At 38.7% G+C, this 13,898-nt stretch overlaps 1 protein-coding gene across 50 annotated transcripts in view; it reads left to right on the forward strand.

Annotated features, from left to right (window-relative positions):
- The window catches only part of DST (dystonin), a 483,923-nt gene that overhangs the window by 331,630 nt on the left and 138,395 nt on the right, over positions 1-13,898 (forward strand). For 39 of the 50 annotated variants that reach the window (XR_007923259.3, XR_011388661.2, XR_016233970.1 and 36 more), the window contains 8 exons: positions 716-6,181; positions 6,312-6,461; positions 6,589-6,804; positions 7,627-7,776; positions 8,990-9,223; positions 10,435-10,587; positions 12,260-12,493; positions 12,970-13,236. Coding sequence is in view for 44 of the 50 variants with exons in the window: in XM_051855540.3 (XP_051711500.2) it covers positions 716-6,181; positions 6,312-6,461; positions 6,589-6,804; positions 7,627-7,776; positions 8,990-9,223; positions 10,435-10,587; positions 12,260-12,493; positions 12,970-13,236 (6,870 nt within the window). In the remaining 6 variants the exon portion in view is untranslated. The remainder of the gene's footprint in view (positions 1-715; positions 6,182-6,311; positions 6,462-6,588; positions 6,805-7,626; positions 7,777-8,989; positions 9,224-10,434; positions 10,588-12,259; positions 12,494-12,969; positions 13,237-13,898) is intronic. The other 11 variants (XM_089333096.1, XM_089333097.1, XM_089333098.1 and 8 more) reach the window with 1 other exon arrangement.

Consider the following 13,898-nt stretch of genomic DNA (forward strand, 5'->3'; position numbering starts at 1 on the left):
AGATAACCCATGAGACTTAATTTGAATACCACAAGGCCATATATTTCTGTGAGGATGCCTTAGCATCTTAAAATATGACAGAAAGCACTTTGAATTTGGCTGTACTTAAATTTGACAGTATGTATCAATGTGCCCAACACAATATTTGGTATTCAAAAATTTTTCATATTTAATTACCTCACTTCTGGGAATATTGTCAACATAATTTGTCACATTTTGGGGGTAGGTAACAATTTTTCTGGTTCCTTACATTTGGACTGTCTTTGAAGAAGTCTGTATGCTGTAAACATCCATAGCATGGGGTTTGATACTCTTTCACGTCACTAGATTCTAATCTCAGCCAAATGCAGAAAGCATGATTTGCCTTCTAGGTATATGTTCTGTTTCCTCACTATCATCATCTATCTGTTGTGTCCTCACTAACCTTGTTAATGTACACGATATGAAGTTTTCAATTCACAGATGCATGTTGTTTTCAAAGCTTTAATCACATCCTGTGCTGTTGAATAGATCACTGACATAGATCACTTTTGCATTTGAGCTGCCTAACATTCACAGCATTGCTGCACCTTGGTAAGTAGAGGATTTTTATGTTGAAGTGTATTCTTTATCTCCAAAATTTTTTAAAAAAGAACCACACACAAAACCTAAATTGCATGAAACCTGCCACTGTTGTATAACAGACTGACCTGAGATTTTTGAATTTTCTTTTCAGCTGGCTAAAGTGATTGCAGGCACCATTGATCAGACAACTGGAGAAGTCCTTTCAGTCTTTCAGGCAGTTTTAAGAGGCCTTATTGACTATGACACAGGAATCAGGTTGCTTGAGACACAGCTAATGATTACTGGTCTCATTTCACCAGAATTAAGAAAGTGCTTTGACCTCAAGGATGCTGAACGTCATGGTCTTATTGATGAACAAATTCTCTGCCAGCTCAAAGAATTAAACAAAGCCAAGGACATTATTTCTACTGTGCAAACTACCACAATTCCAGTCCTGGATGCCCTGGCTCAAGGCATGATATCAGAATCCATGGCCGTCAGAGTTCTTGAAATACTGTTTTCCACAGGCTTCCTGGTTATTCCAGCCACAGGAGAACACTTGACCCTGCAGAAGGCTTTCCAGCAGAACTTGGTTTCTTCAGCATTATTTTCTAAAGTCCTGGAAAGGCAGAATTTGTGCAAAGATCTTATTGACCCCTGCACCTGTGAGAAAGTGTCTTTAATAGATATGGTACAAAGAAGTATTTTACAGGAAAGTACTGGATTGTGGCTTCTCCCTGTAAGACCACAAGACGGGGGCAGAATAACTTTAAAATGTGGAAGGAACATAAGCATTTTAAGAGCAGCTCATGAAGGCCTTATTGATCGTGAAACCATGTTTAGGTTGTTGGGTGCACAGCTTCTTTCTGGAGGTCTGATCAATTGCAACTCTGGCCATAGAATGACTGTTGAAGAAGCCATGGTAGAAGGGGTGATTGACAGAGACACTGCCAACAGTATTCTCACCTATCAGGTCCAAACAGGTGGAATCATCCGCTCAAATCCTGCTAAACGTTTAACTGTAGATGAAGCAGTCCAGTGTGACTTAATAACTTCGAGCAGTGCTCTTTTGGTATTAGAAGCTCAGCGAGGCTATGTTGGACTCATTTGGCCCCACTCTGGTGAAATATTCCCCACATCTTCTTCCTTGCAGCAAAAGTTGATCACAAATGAATTGGCGTACAAAATGTTGAATGGCAGGCAGAAAATTGCTGCTCTTTATATTCCAGAAAGTTCTCAAGTCATTGGTTTAGATGTTGCAAAACAGCTGGGGATTATAGATAACAATACAGCATCGATTTTAAAAAGTGTAATACTGCCTGATAAAATGCCAGATTTAGGAGATCTGGAAGCTTGTAAAAATGCCAAAAGATGGCTCTCTTTTTGTAAATTTCAACCTTCTACAGTTCACGATTACAGGCAAGAAGAGGATGTTTTTGGTGGAGAAGAGCCAGTGGCAACTCAGAGTGCAGAACAAACTAAAAAATTGTTTCTATCTTACTTGATGATAAATAGTTACATGGATGCGAACACAGGGCAGAGGCTCTTGCTGTATGATGGAGATTTGGATGAAGCGGTTGGTATGCTGCTGGAGGGCTGCAGTGCAGAATTTAATGAGAACACACCTGTAAAAGAAAGTCTCGATGTCTTAAACTTCCCTGGTGTATTTCCTAATTGTGCTGCAAATGCAGAAAATGATGAATGTACAGCTTTGTCAGGTAGTTTTGATAAAGGTCATTGCAGAGAACCTGAACATAAAGAGACCCCTGAAGATAGAAAGTGTGTCATGTGTGAAGAATCTCATGAAATGGGAAATAATGATGTCAGTAGCAAACTGTATCAATCAGAAAACCTAGAAAATGTAGTAACAATGGGTAATAAAGTTAGAAGTTCATCCAGTGTGTGTGTTCCCAGCCCCAGATTTTATTTAACACAGACTGAGTTTGTAGAAGCTAGCATGTTTAGACATGATTCTGATAACATACTTAAAAACTGTGAAAATCACTATCAAGTCGAAACGAGCAACCATGCTGATGATTGCAGTCATGCTGAAAGCATTCACGGCTTTGCAAATGATTTGATCATGCATCCTGTTGTGAAATCAGAAACTGGTAGATTCTGTGATCCAAGTGAAACTGATGATGAAGATAATAGGAACAAAGATTCTTCTGTCTTTGACTATTCCCCCAGGCTCAGTGCCCTGTTAAGTCATGATAAACTGAGGCACAGTCATGGAACATTCAATGCTGTGCGCATCTCAGAGCGCAGTGAAAATCACGGTAAAAATTCTACATTGTCATTAAATGACAAAACTGTGTTATCGGGTGAAACAATGGAAGAAAAATTTCAAGACCAGTATCTAGGAATTGCAGCAATTAACGTAAGTTTACAGGGAGAAAACTCTGGACAAAAATCTTTAGATACTGGTTGTAATCCTCAAGTACAATATCACAGTAACTACATGTCAGATACTGCTGGTGAGGAGGACATAATGCATATTGCTTCTCAGCAGAAACTTGAAGAGCAAAATGAGTCAAAAATGGAAGTGACCCCATGGGAAGTGACACTGAAGAAGTCACCTATTCCCCCAAATGGTGATACTGATGATGCGATTGCATCCAAGACTTGTGATGCACCATTGCTTGTAGAACCCGTCAGTGTTGGTGACTATGAAACATCACTGCTGGATGATCAGCAGAGTGACACAGAAACAGACACTGATAGTGATGATGACTTTTATGATACTCCTTTGTTTGAAGATGATGACCATGATTCTCTACTTCTTGAGGGCGATGATCATGATTGTCTGCAACCTGAGGACTATGACACCCTACAAGAGGAAAATGATGGGATGCCGCCTACTGGAGATGTTTTTTATGATGTCTCAAAAGATAATGAAGATTCTGTGGATCCCCAGGGGGGACCAGTTGGTAGCTTGAGTGTGAGTGACAAAGAACAGTGTCCTCAGGATTTTTCTATAGGTATCAATAAAGTAGAATCTGGTTCTGATAAAAATATACATTTAAATTCAGTTGACTCACATCAAGAGAATGGACAATTGCTAGAATCTGTATCAGAAAGGAAATGCACAAATGACCTTGAAGGTGATGAGTATGGCCCATTGACTGATGATGAAATTGTAGGAAGGAAAGAGAGCTTTAACACATCATTAAGTTTTGATGACAGTGGCAGTTGGAGAGGAAGAAAAGAGGAGTATGTAACTGGACAAGAATTTCAATCTGATACTGACCATTTAGATTCTATACACAGTGAAGAGAGCTATATGGATTTTGTATTTGACATTAATGATCAGGATGATGATGACGATGATGACGACGACAGTGATGATGATGATGATAGTGATTATCACGATGATGGCAATGGTGGTGGTGATGAAGAAAGGGGAGGAGTGGCAGATGAGAATGGAAAGCTCTTGTGCCCAGATATGGCTGCAGATATGAATATCCAGCTTTGTTCCACAACTGTCAATGAAAAAGGAATCGGTGATGGAAACCATAGGAATAATAAAAAGTTTCTCCTGGATAACGAACACAATGGTAGTTCTTTAGAAAAAGAGCAAAGTGCCTTTGCTTTACAGCTACAATCAACCGATAAGAGTAGCTTAGTTAGTGAAAGAAGCAGTCTTCCAGAATCTACAACTGAGGTTGTTGGAAAAAGCAAAGATAATCTGTTGAATCATGGGATAGCACTTAAGGATGTTTTGCTTAAAGATACAGAATCAGAACAAACCTTTGGCCCTGTAGATATCTTACATAATAATGATAATATCAGTTCAGCTTCTGGATTAAATAGGGATCTAATGAACACGAAGGGTGAGTTGATTCAGGGGTCAGAATATACATACTCTGTGACAGGTAGAGATCAATGTTTTGAGAATGTAACATCTAAAGTCCACTTGTCTTTGGACAGCATCATTTCTTCTGAACCTGATTCAATAGGAAAATCTGTTGAGGAAAACCATTTTCCACGAACCACGGCCCCTGTAACTGATAAAGGTCTCCAAGGAAATGAAAGAGATAGAATGACAAGGAGAGAAAGCAATAACAATATACCAGTAGAAAATGAAACAACAGTTCAGCCAATGTGCTTGAGTAAAGGAGATGTGTTTACAGAAGAAGAAAAGAAATATCCAAGACTTTTGCTTGATGAAAGCACACTGGGAAGTCTCAATTTAGTTAGTAGTCAGTTTCCGTTTCCACAGATCACAGACCATGAAGAACTTAACCAGAAAGAAAATCTTAAGGAAACAACTGTAACTCTTAAAGATGAACCGGCTAATTTACAAATGGCTAGTAAAAGTCCTGTTCAGTTTGAGAATCTTGAAGAAATATTTGACACGTCAGTTTCCAAAGTGATCACTGATGACATTGCTTCCGACATGGCATTGTCTGAAAGGAATACGAGTATTGAGCAGGATTCCTCCACTGATGGACCTGACAAAGACCCTGATCTGTTTACTTTCTTAAAACATTGTGCTAAAAATATAAAAGCAAAAGATGTGGTGAAATCAAATGAGGATATCTCGAGTTTTATTTTACCAGCTGTCCCTCCCTTGAAGGAACATTTACAATTTGGAGGTAATAATGTGAAAGAAAATTGGAGTTGTACTCAAGAAGGTTGTCCTCTGAAAGAGATGGTTCCATGTGATGATCATACTACTAAAGAAAATGACTTAGATGGAGGAATAGAACCAGAAAATAATGAAGCCACACTTGCAACCTTCTCTCTTAACAATGTCCAGTCAGAGCTGTATATGGATAGAATAGAAAATGATAACTTGAGTCACACTTTAACTACTGACCACTCATTTTTAGAAATTACCAATAAAGAAGAAAGAATTGAACAAGAGGTACCAAAAGAACAAGTGTTATCTCTAAGACCCCAAGAAAGGGAGTTTCATATTCCTGAATTGTCTCAGGTATTTGTTGGGGATGTAAAGGATATCTTAAAAAGCAAATTGAAAGAAGATCCTGTAACTCCTGAGGAGGCTGGAGAACCTTCAGCCTGTGTGGACAGGGTGGTCAGTGCAGCATCTGGTGGGCTGAGTGACTTGAAACTCAGTGACTGTACTGGGGTTTCCCCCACAAATAACTTGCTGGGACTAAAAACAGAGAGTAGAGATGATCCTTTCTCTATTGCAAATCTGGAGTCTGAGCTTCTCCTCGAGTTACTGAAGCAAAACCAACATAGCCAAAAAATTACAGGAGCCTTTGAACTGGTGAGAGAATTAACTCAGATGGACTATGACTTAGAGAAAAGAAATATTACATCTAAAATACTTCCACTGCAACTTGAAAACATTTTCTACAAGCTGCTTGCAGGAGGATATTCAGAAAAAGTTGAACAGCTTGGAGCCCTGATTCATAAAGCTAATACTGCTTCTGGGATGGTGGAAGAAAAGACACAGCTTCTTGGTGATCCTGAAGGCGGAGAAGGAAAGCACTGTTCCCTTAACTTACAAAATATAAAGGAAATTGGACTAGAAAAATCTACTCTGTGTGCATCAGCTTTGCCAAGAGATGAGACACTCCAGGAGCTGTGTAGTGATTTCCCAAACCATTTGGAATGTGTTTCAGAGTCACAAGAAAAGACTTCTGGAGAAAATTCAATGGAACAAGTAAGTTCACTTACACATTTTATGCGAAAGTACCTGCATGAAACATTTGCAAACGAACCCCCCTACATTTTGTTTGCTTTAAAAACATGTGCAAAGGCTGTTGAATTAAAATGCTCAAATTTGTTTTTAGTTTTCCAATGAGTTACAGCAGTGTTTACAGCACACTGAAAAAATGCACCAGTATTTGGCTTTGCTTCAAGATATGAAGCCTCCGTTAGACAACCAGGAGTCTCTGGAAAACAATCTAGAAGCTTTGAAGAATCAACTCAAACAGTTAGAGGTAAGAATTGTCTGCTCCCGTTTATGGATGGAATCAGCCAATTTGGAACAAAGAGGCACAGCGCTTTCCTTTTATGTTCAAGTTTTTCACTAAGTAGTCAATATATATGACATGTATTTCTTCACAGACATTCGAATTGGGATTGGCTCCAATTGCCATTATTTTAAGAAAAGACCTGACGTTGGCAGAAGAGTTCTTAAAGTCTCTTCCCACTGGCTTTCCTAGAGGACCTCTTGAGGAGTTGAGTACAAGCCACCAGCGTTTGCACACTGCCTTCTCCTCCCTCAGCAGCCTGTCTTCAGACAGAACGAGACAGATCATGCTTGCGATCGACTCTGAAATGGTGGGCATCAAGATGTCAAATTTTTTTTTAAAGATTTATTTATTTATTTGAAAGGCAGTGTTACAGAGAGACAGAGGAAGAGAGTGAGAAAGAGAGGTCTTCCATCTGATGGTTCATCCCCCAGATGGCTGCAATGGCTGGAGCTGGGCCGATCCGAAGCCAGGAGCCTCCTCCAGGTCTCCCACATGGTTTCAGGGGCCCAAGGACCGGAGCCTCTTATTCTGCTTTCCCAGGCCATAGCTGAGAGCTGGATCGGAAGTGGAGCAGCCGGGGTTTGAACTGTCGCCCATATGGGATGCTGGCACCTCAGGCAGTGGCTTTACCCCCTTTGCCACAGTATTGGTCCCAAGATGTCAGATTTTTTAAAAAATGTGTTCTTATCTTAAAGGTGGAAGACAGGTACAGGCAGAGAAAGATCTTCCATCTCTGGTTCACTTCCCAAGTGCCTGTAACAGCAACGACTGGGCCAAGCCAAAACTAGCAACCAGGAACTTAATCCAGGTTTCCTCTGTGGGTGGCTGGGACTTAACTACTTGAATCAACACGTGCTGCCTCCCAGGGTGCATGTTAGAAAGAAATGAGAATCAGAAGTGGAGCTGGTACTTAAAAACCAAATACTCCATTATGGGATATAGGTATCCCAAGTAGTGCCTGAACTGCCAAGCCAAATGCTACCTCCAAATTTTGAATTTTGGAGAAAATTTGATTATTGGAGAATTTAGTCTTAAAATGAAGAGTGTTAATCCCTTAGCAAAATCACTGTTTGTAGTAATTTAAAATTTGGGGGACAGACAGAAATGAATGCACAGTTTTATTTTTTAGTCTAAGCTCGCAGTTTCCCATGAAGAATTTCTGCATAAACTTCAGTCATTCTCAGATTGGATATCAGAGAAGAGCAAATCTGTGAAAGATATTGAGAATGTGAATGTTCAAGACACTGAAGATGTAAAGAAAAATTTGGTGTTTCTCAAGGCAAGTATCAAAGTAAATATGACAAAGTATGTTTTAAAAACCTATGGATTTAATGTAAGTTTTTAGAAAAAAGAAGACATTGTTAATGATATAAAGAATTACTTCCCTTTTTTATTTCTAAGAGATGTTTGTTCAGGGTTGACACAACTACTAAATAATCATAATTTTAGGGATGCCATTTGATGCCATCCCAAATCTTTTAGCAAACTCTTAAGACTGCTGACATGTTGACATTTGTATTTGTTCGTGTTTCAGTCATATAGATACATGATAGGATAAATTAGTCATGTTAAAAATTGTCATATTAATACATAATAGTATAAGTAAGGTTTATACATAGTCAATTTAGACATGATTTTTTTCCCAAGTTCTCAATTTAAATATCAGCCTCATGAATGATGGTTAGGCTCCTCAAAAGAGGGTTAAAAAAACTGGAATTCAGGCCCATTAAATTCATACTTCAAAATTTTCAAGGTCTTGTTTATGTGTTACCAGAATTATATGGATGTTTAGATATTAGCAAATAATAATGCCAGGTTTTCCTTCAGTGTGCTAAATATACATTAGTTGGATCTTTGCATTTCTTCAGTTACATTTTAAGTGTGATATGGCAGACAAAGGAGAAATATTCTTAGAAGGAGTAATTATCTTTTTACATATTATTGACCACCTTAGTTTTAAAATAACTATTGTCACACATTAAGAGATGATTAATAGGTTTATGATGAATAATGAAAACAGTCATTAAATCTTTGCATTGCTGATATGAGAAGCCTATTTTATTTTATTTTATTTATTTATTTATTTTTGACAGGCAGAGTGGATAGTGAGACAGAGAGACAGAGAGAAAGTTCTTCCTTTTACCGTTGGTTCACCCTCCAACGGCCGCCACGGCTGGCGCGCTGCAGCCGGCGCACCGCGCTGATCCGATGGCAGGAACCAGGTGCTTTTCCTGGTCTCCCATGGGGTGCAGGGCCCAAGTACTTGGGCCATCCTCCACTGCACTCCCTGGCCACAGCAGAGAGCTGGCCTGGAAGAGGGGCAACCAGGAAAGAATCCGGACTAGAACCCGGTGTGCCGGCACCGCTAGGCGGAGGATTAGCCTATTGAGCCACGGCACCGGCCGAGAAGCCTATTTTAAATATAAATATCATTGCTAAAATTTTATCCGGACTTAATTCTCCAATGGTAACTTGTCCTGTTTGGTTCACAGAATGTGTTGAAAGATCTTGGACATACCAAAATGCAGCTGGAGACTATTGCCTTTGATGTGCAGTTCTTCGTTTCTGAACATGCCCAAGATTTGTCACCCAAGCAAAGCAAGCAACTACTGAGGCTCTTAAATGCAACCCAGAAGTGTTTTGTTGATGTGCAGGAATCAGTAATTGCTCAGGTGGAACGTGTAGAGACTCAGTTACAACTAGAACAAGATCTTGATGATCAGAAGGTTTGCCTTTCTTTGTGGAGTTGGAATCCTTTGTTTTTAGTTCTGTGTAACACTTTAATGTAGATACCCAGGGATTATAGCATCACAGAGAAGATTTTCTGGAAAGGCATTAATGGACAGGATACGGTGTAGAGATCCTACAGTGTATCATGATGTTGGTTTCCATGATAATTTATATATGGTTTCCATATAATTTAGTTGATTTTAATTTTCATGACTTCCTAAAACTACTCAGATTGGAGACTTGATTTTTTTTACCCCCTAAGAATAGGAAACATGAATGCATTCAAAAATGTCAAGAATTAAATCGATAAAACATATGGCTTACAAAGTTTAGAGTTTTCCTCTGGGAAGTGATGTGGCACAGCAACTCACAGTGTAGACTCTGGGGCCAGACTGCCTGAGCTTACATCCCGTCTGCACTGCTCACTCACTGTGTGACCCAGGGCAGTCACAACCTCAGCTTTCTCATTGGCAAGTTGGACATCATAACAGTACTTACCTGGTGGTATTGGGACCACTCATAAAAGACTGTAAATAAATCACTTAGTGCCTCATGGCACCTGTGTTAGGCTCCTAGTAAATATCATCTAGAAGATGAATAGTTGGTATTTATATAATAGGAAAATGAAAGAAGAAAGTGATTAGTACTAATTTACTGAATCATCTTTTAGAAGATTTGACAAATGATATTAGAGTGCTCTACTAGCAGTAATGAGCAGAGAGATGGGAATATAATTAAACATAATAAGTAAATATGTTGCATGCAGTGTTTCTTTTATGATTTCTTGAAGCAACCAAACATTGTCTCTAGCATGATAACCTATATACACATTTCAAATATGTTAACCAACAAATCGCGACTAACTTCTCTTTTGATGTCCTTTTTGCAGAATTAATTGTGTGTGTCGCAGGTTTCAAGAGCTTAAGAAAATGGGATGCTTCTTCCTGTCGGTCAGAAGTTCCATCTCTTACACATATGCATGGCCAGTATTCTGTCGAGCAGTTTCATCCAAACGTGGTCTTTTTCCTTGTACCTGGGACTTGCTCGTACTTTCTGTGTCACCTTGCTCAGTTTGTACCCCATTGCTATCATGTTTACAGCATACTTATCAAAGCTGATTAGAGGAAACTTGAAAAGTGTTTTGATAAGGAGCTATCACACAGGGATTTTGTGACATTTACAGTATCTCGGTTTCTCTCCACTTTAGATTGTGGCCGAGCGGCAAGAGGAGTACAAAGAGAAACTCCAGGGGATATGTGATCTCCTCACCCAAACTGAAAACCGCCTTATTGGTCACCAAGAAGCCTTTGTGATTGGTGATGGCACAATTGAGTTAAAGAAGTACCAGTCCAAACAAGAGGTAGAGTTTGGTTTTGTAGTGGCAGCTCTGTGCTGTTGTGGGGTTTGAGTACTATGATTTGGAAGGCAGTCAGGATTATTGAAAAATCCCAGTCATTTTGGCTTTTCAGAAGCAAAGGCATACCTAGTTGCCTCAGGCCTGAGTTTGAAACACTATACTGAACGTTAGATTTTTTTTGTAAGTTATTGAGTGGAAGACATATAGAAGGTTTGATAATGGAAATACCTTGTATAATGAAATAAAATTGATCCATTTAAGGCCAATTCAGGGGAAACAATCATTGGTATGAGTTCTTTGTCTTTCCTAGCTCCTTTTTATTTCTGCCATCATTTTCTGCATTTTGTTCCTTGTTACTGATTGAAGATGGAAAAAAATGAGACATGACAGATTAAGATACCTTTTTTTTTTTGCCAGGCAGAGTGGACAGTGAGAGAGAGAGACAGAGAGAAAGGTCTTCCTTTGCCGTTGGTTCACCCTCCAATGGCCGCCGCGGCCCGCGCGCTGCGGCCAACGCACCGCGCTGATCCGATGGCAGGAGCCAGGTACTTCTCCTGGTCTCCCATGGGGTGCAGGGCCCAAGCACTTGGGCCATCCTCCACTGCACTCCCGGGCCACAGCAGAGAGCTGGCCTGGAAGAGGGGCAACCAGGACAGAATCCGGCGCCCCGACCGGGACTAGAACCCAGTGTGCCAGCGCCGCAAGGCAGAGGATTAGCCTAGTGAGCCGCGGCACCAGCCCCAGATACTTTTATTTTAGTATCAAGGGAAAGAACAGTCTCACTGTTAACTAGATAACTCTGTTCAAATTCCAGACTGTTACCTAGATAACTCTGTTCAAATTCCAGACTATCTACATTGTTGGCTTTATAACTTAATCTCTCTGAGCCTCAATTTTTGCATTGGTAATACTGTCATTGCCACATTTTCATAAAAGTTAATTAAATATTGTGTGTTGAGTCACTATTACAATTAATGTCACATAATCATGACTCAATTAAGATCTCTTAATTCAAATATTTAGAACAATTTAAGAAGGCTACAGATATGCAAAAAACAATACTGAAACTTACACACAGTGTGGTATAGAGAATGAAAATGTCTAACAACCAAGGAGGAAAATTTATGTATAGAAATCTAGACAAGAAAGCTATGACTGCTAAACACAGATATTAATTTCGAGCTTCCTAGCAGCCACAGTAAGAAACATATTATACATATTGTAGAGTCTGGGATTTAGAGGACAATAGCATCTTACTTCAGTGGGAAAACTTTTGTTTTTATCCTGAGCAGTGGATATAGATTAAAAAATAAATGTTTAAAAACAGGATAAATAGTATCCTGTATTTATAAGCTTTTGTAAATGTATTTATATAGTACAAAAATTGATATATATGCAGATTTTTGGATTATATACTCAAATTCAATACTCCAGTGTTTTCAATGCTTGACAAACTACATTTCTTCATTGAACATGAAAAAAATCGTGCTTTACTGTAATGCTGTTTGAGCTTTCAAATTATATCAAATACTGTTACTAAAATAAGTCAACTCAAGTTAAACATAGGAATATGATTTTCAAACTACTGCCTGTGCTAAGTTCTGTGCTCACTCCTTGTAGATTACAACTCTGGAAGAGCTAAATTTAATAATATTTTTTTCTTTTGTATTATAAGGAATTACAAAAAGATATGCAAGGAAGTGCACAGGCTTTGGCAGAAATAGTGAAAAACACAGAAAACTTCTTAAAAGAGAATGGTGAAAAGCTGTCACAAGAAGATAAAGCTTTGATTGAACAGAAACTTAATGAAGCTAAGATAAAGTGTGAGCAGCTTAATTTAAAGGCAGAACAGTCGAAGAAGGAACTGGATAAAGTTGTGACGACGGCAATCAAGGAAGAAACTGAAAAGGTATTTATTCAGATGTATGGCAGGACAGTATTGCTGTATCAGTAAACGACTGAGATAATATCTACCTCATATATGAAGTGATGCCAGGTGGTAGTTAGCATTGATTAGTGCCAAGGACTAGAATATTGGGTTTCCAGCTTTGCATCCAAACAAATATTACTAAAGGTTTGAGGAGTTGGCTTTACTTAACTTTTGCTTAAAATTTAAGTAAGATTGTGAGACTTTCTGCTTGTGAAATGTGTCATCCCTTGTCAATTACAGTTTTAACTTTGGATTATATTTTTAAAAACAGTAAAAACTTCAGAGTAATTGCCTGTTGCTCTAAGGTTTAATTTTAATGCATTAAAGCTTCAATGTGTGTCAATTTTTAGTATTCTTTTCCTAATTTAAAGTTATCTAAGCACTTACTTTTGGATGTTCTAAAGCCATGCTTTGACCTGTGTTCTGAATACCTGTTGTGAACTTTCCCTGTCCAGGTGGCGGCTGTGAAGCAGCTGGAAGAAAGCAAAACCAAAATAGAGAACCTTTTGGACTGGTTGTCCAATGTTGACAAAGACTCAGAAAGGGCAGGTGCAAATCACAAAGGGGTAATTCAACAGAATGGAACACATTTTCAAGAAGGTGATGGCATGTCGGGGATTGGTGAAGAGGATGAAGTTAATGGTAACTTGTTGGAAACCGATGTTGATGGGCAAGTTGGAACTACCGAGGAGAACCTCAACCAGCAATACCAGAAAATCAAGGTGTGTTGTTTTAAATGCAATGGTATTTTAAAGTTTTATTTCCAGGTCATGAAGATGAAAGCAACTTAACACATGAGTTATCTTTGCAAACCTTAATGACCATAGAGGGTATAGTGTCCTTTTGTCCTTGGGCATTTATTATAACAACTAATAAATATCAATAATAATAATAATAATAATAAGGAGTTAATCATTGGATCTGGCATTCTCCACATAAGTAATATAGAATTGTGAAGAGTTGATAGAGATACATTCAACTCCCTGAACCTTTAAGGTTCTTCATTCACAGATTCAACCAGTTTGCAGATTGAAAAGATTTGAGAAAAGAAAACCTGTGTCTATAATGAACATGTGCAGACTTTTTCCTTGTCATTATTCCTTCAACAACATTACAGCTGTTTACCAAGCATTTACATTGTGTTAGGCATTCTAATTAATGTACAGATGATCTAAAGTGATGTAAAGAGGATGTACATAGGTTGTGTGCAAATAGTGCATCATTTTATATAAGACTCTCGGGTATCCCTAGATTTTGAACTCACAGAGATCCTGGATGCAATCCTCTAAGGACAGTGAGGGAAGACTGTAATAATAAAAATAATTGACATTTGTAGAGCAATTAAAGTGGGCCAGGCATGCTCTTGAGCTCTTTCTGAACTTAA

This window comes from Oryctolagus cuniculus, chromosome 5 (assembly GCF_051225735.1).
Source record: "Oryctolagus cuniculus isolate XC-2025 breed Fujian yellow rabbit chromosome 5, ASM5122573v1, whole genome shotgun sequence".
NCBI classification, from domain to species: Eukaryota; Metazoa; Chordata; class Mammalia; order Lagomorpha; family Leporidae; genus Oryctolagus; species Oryctolagus cuniculus.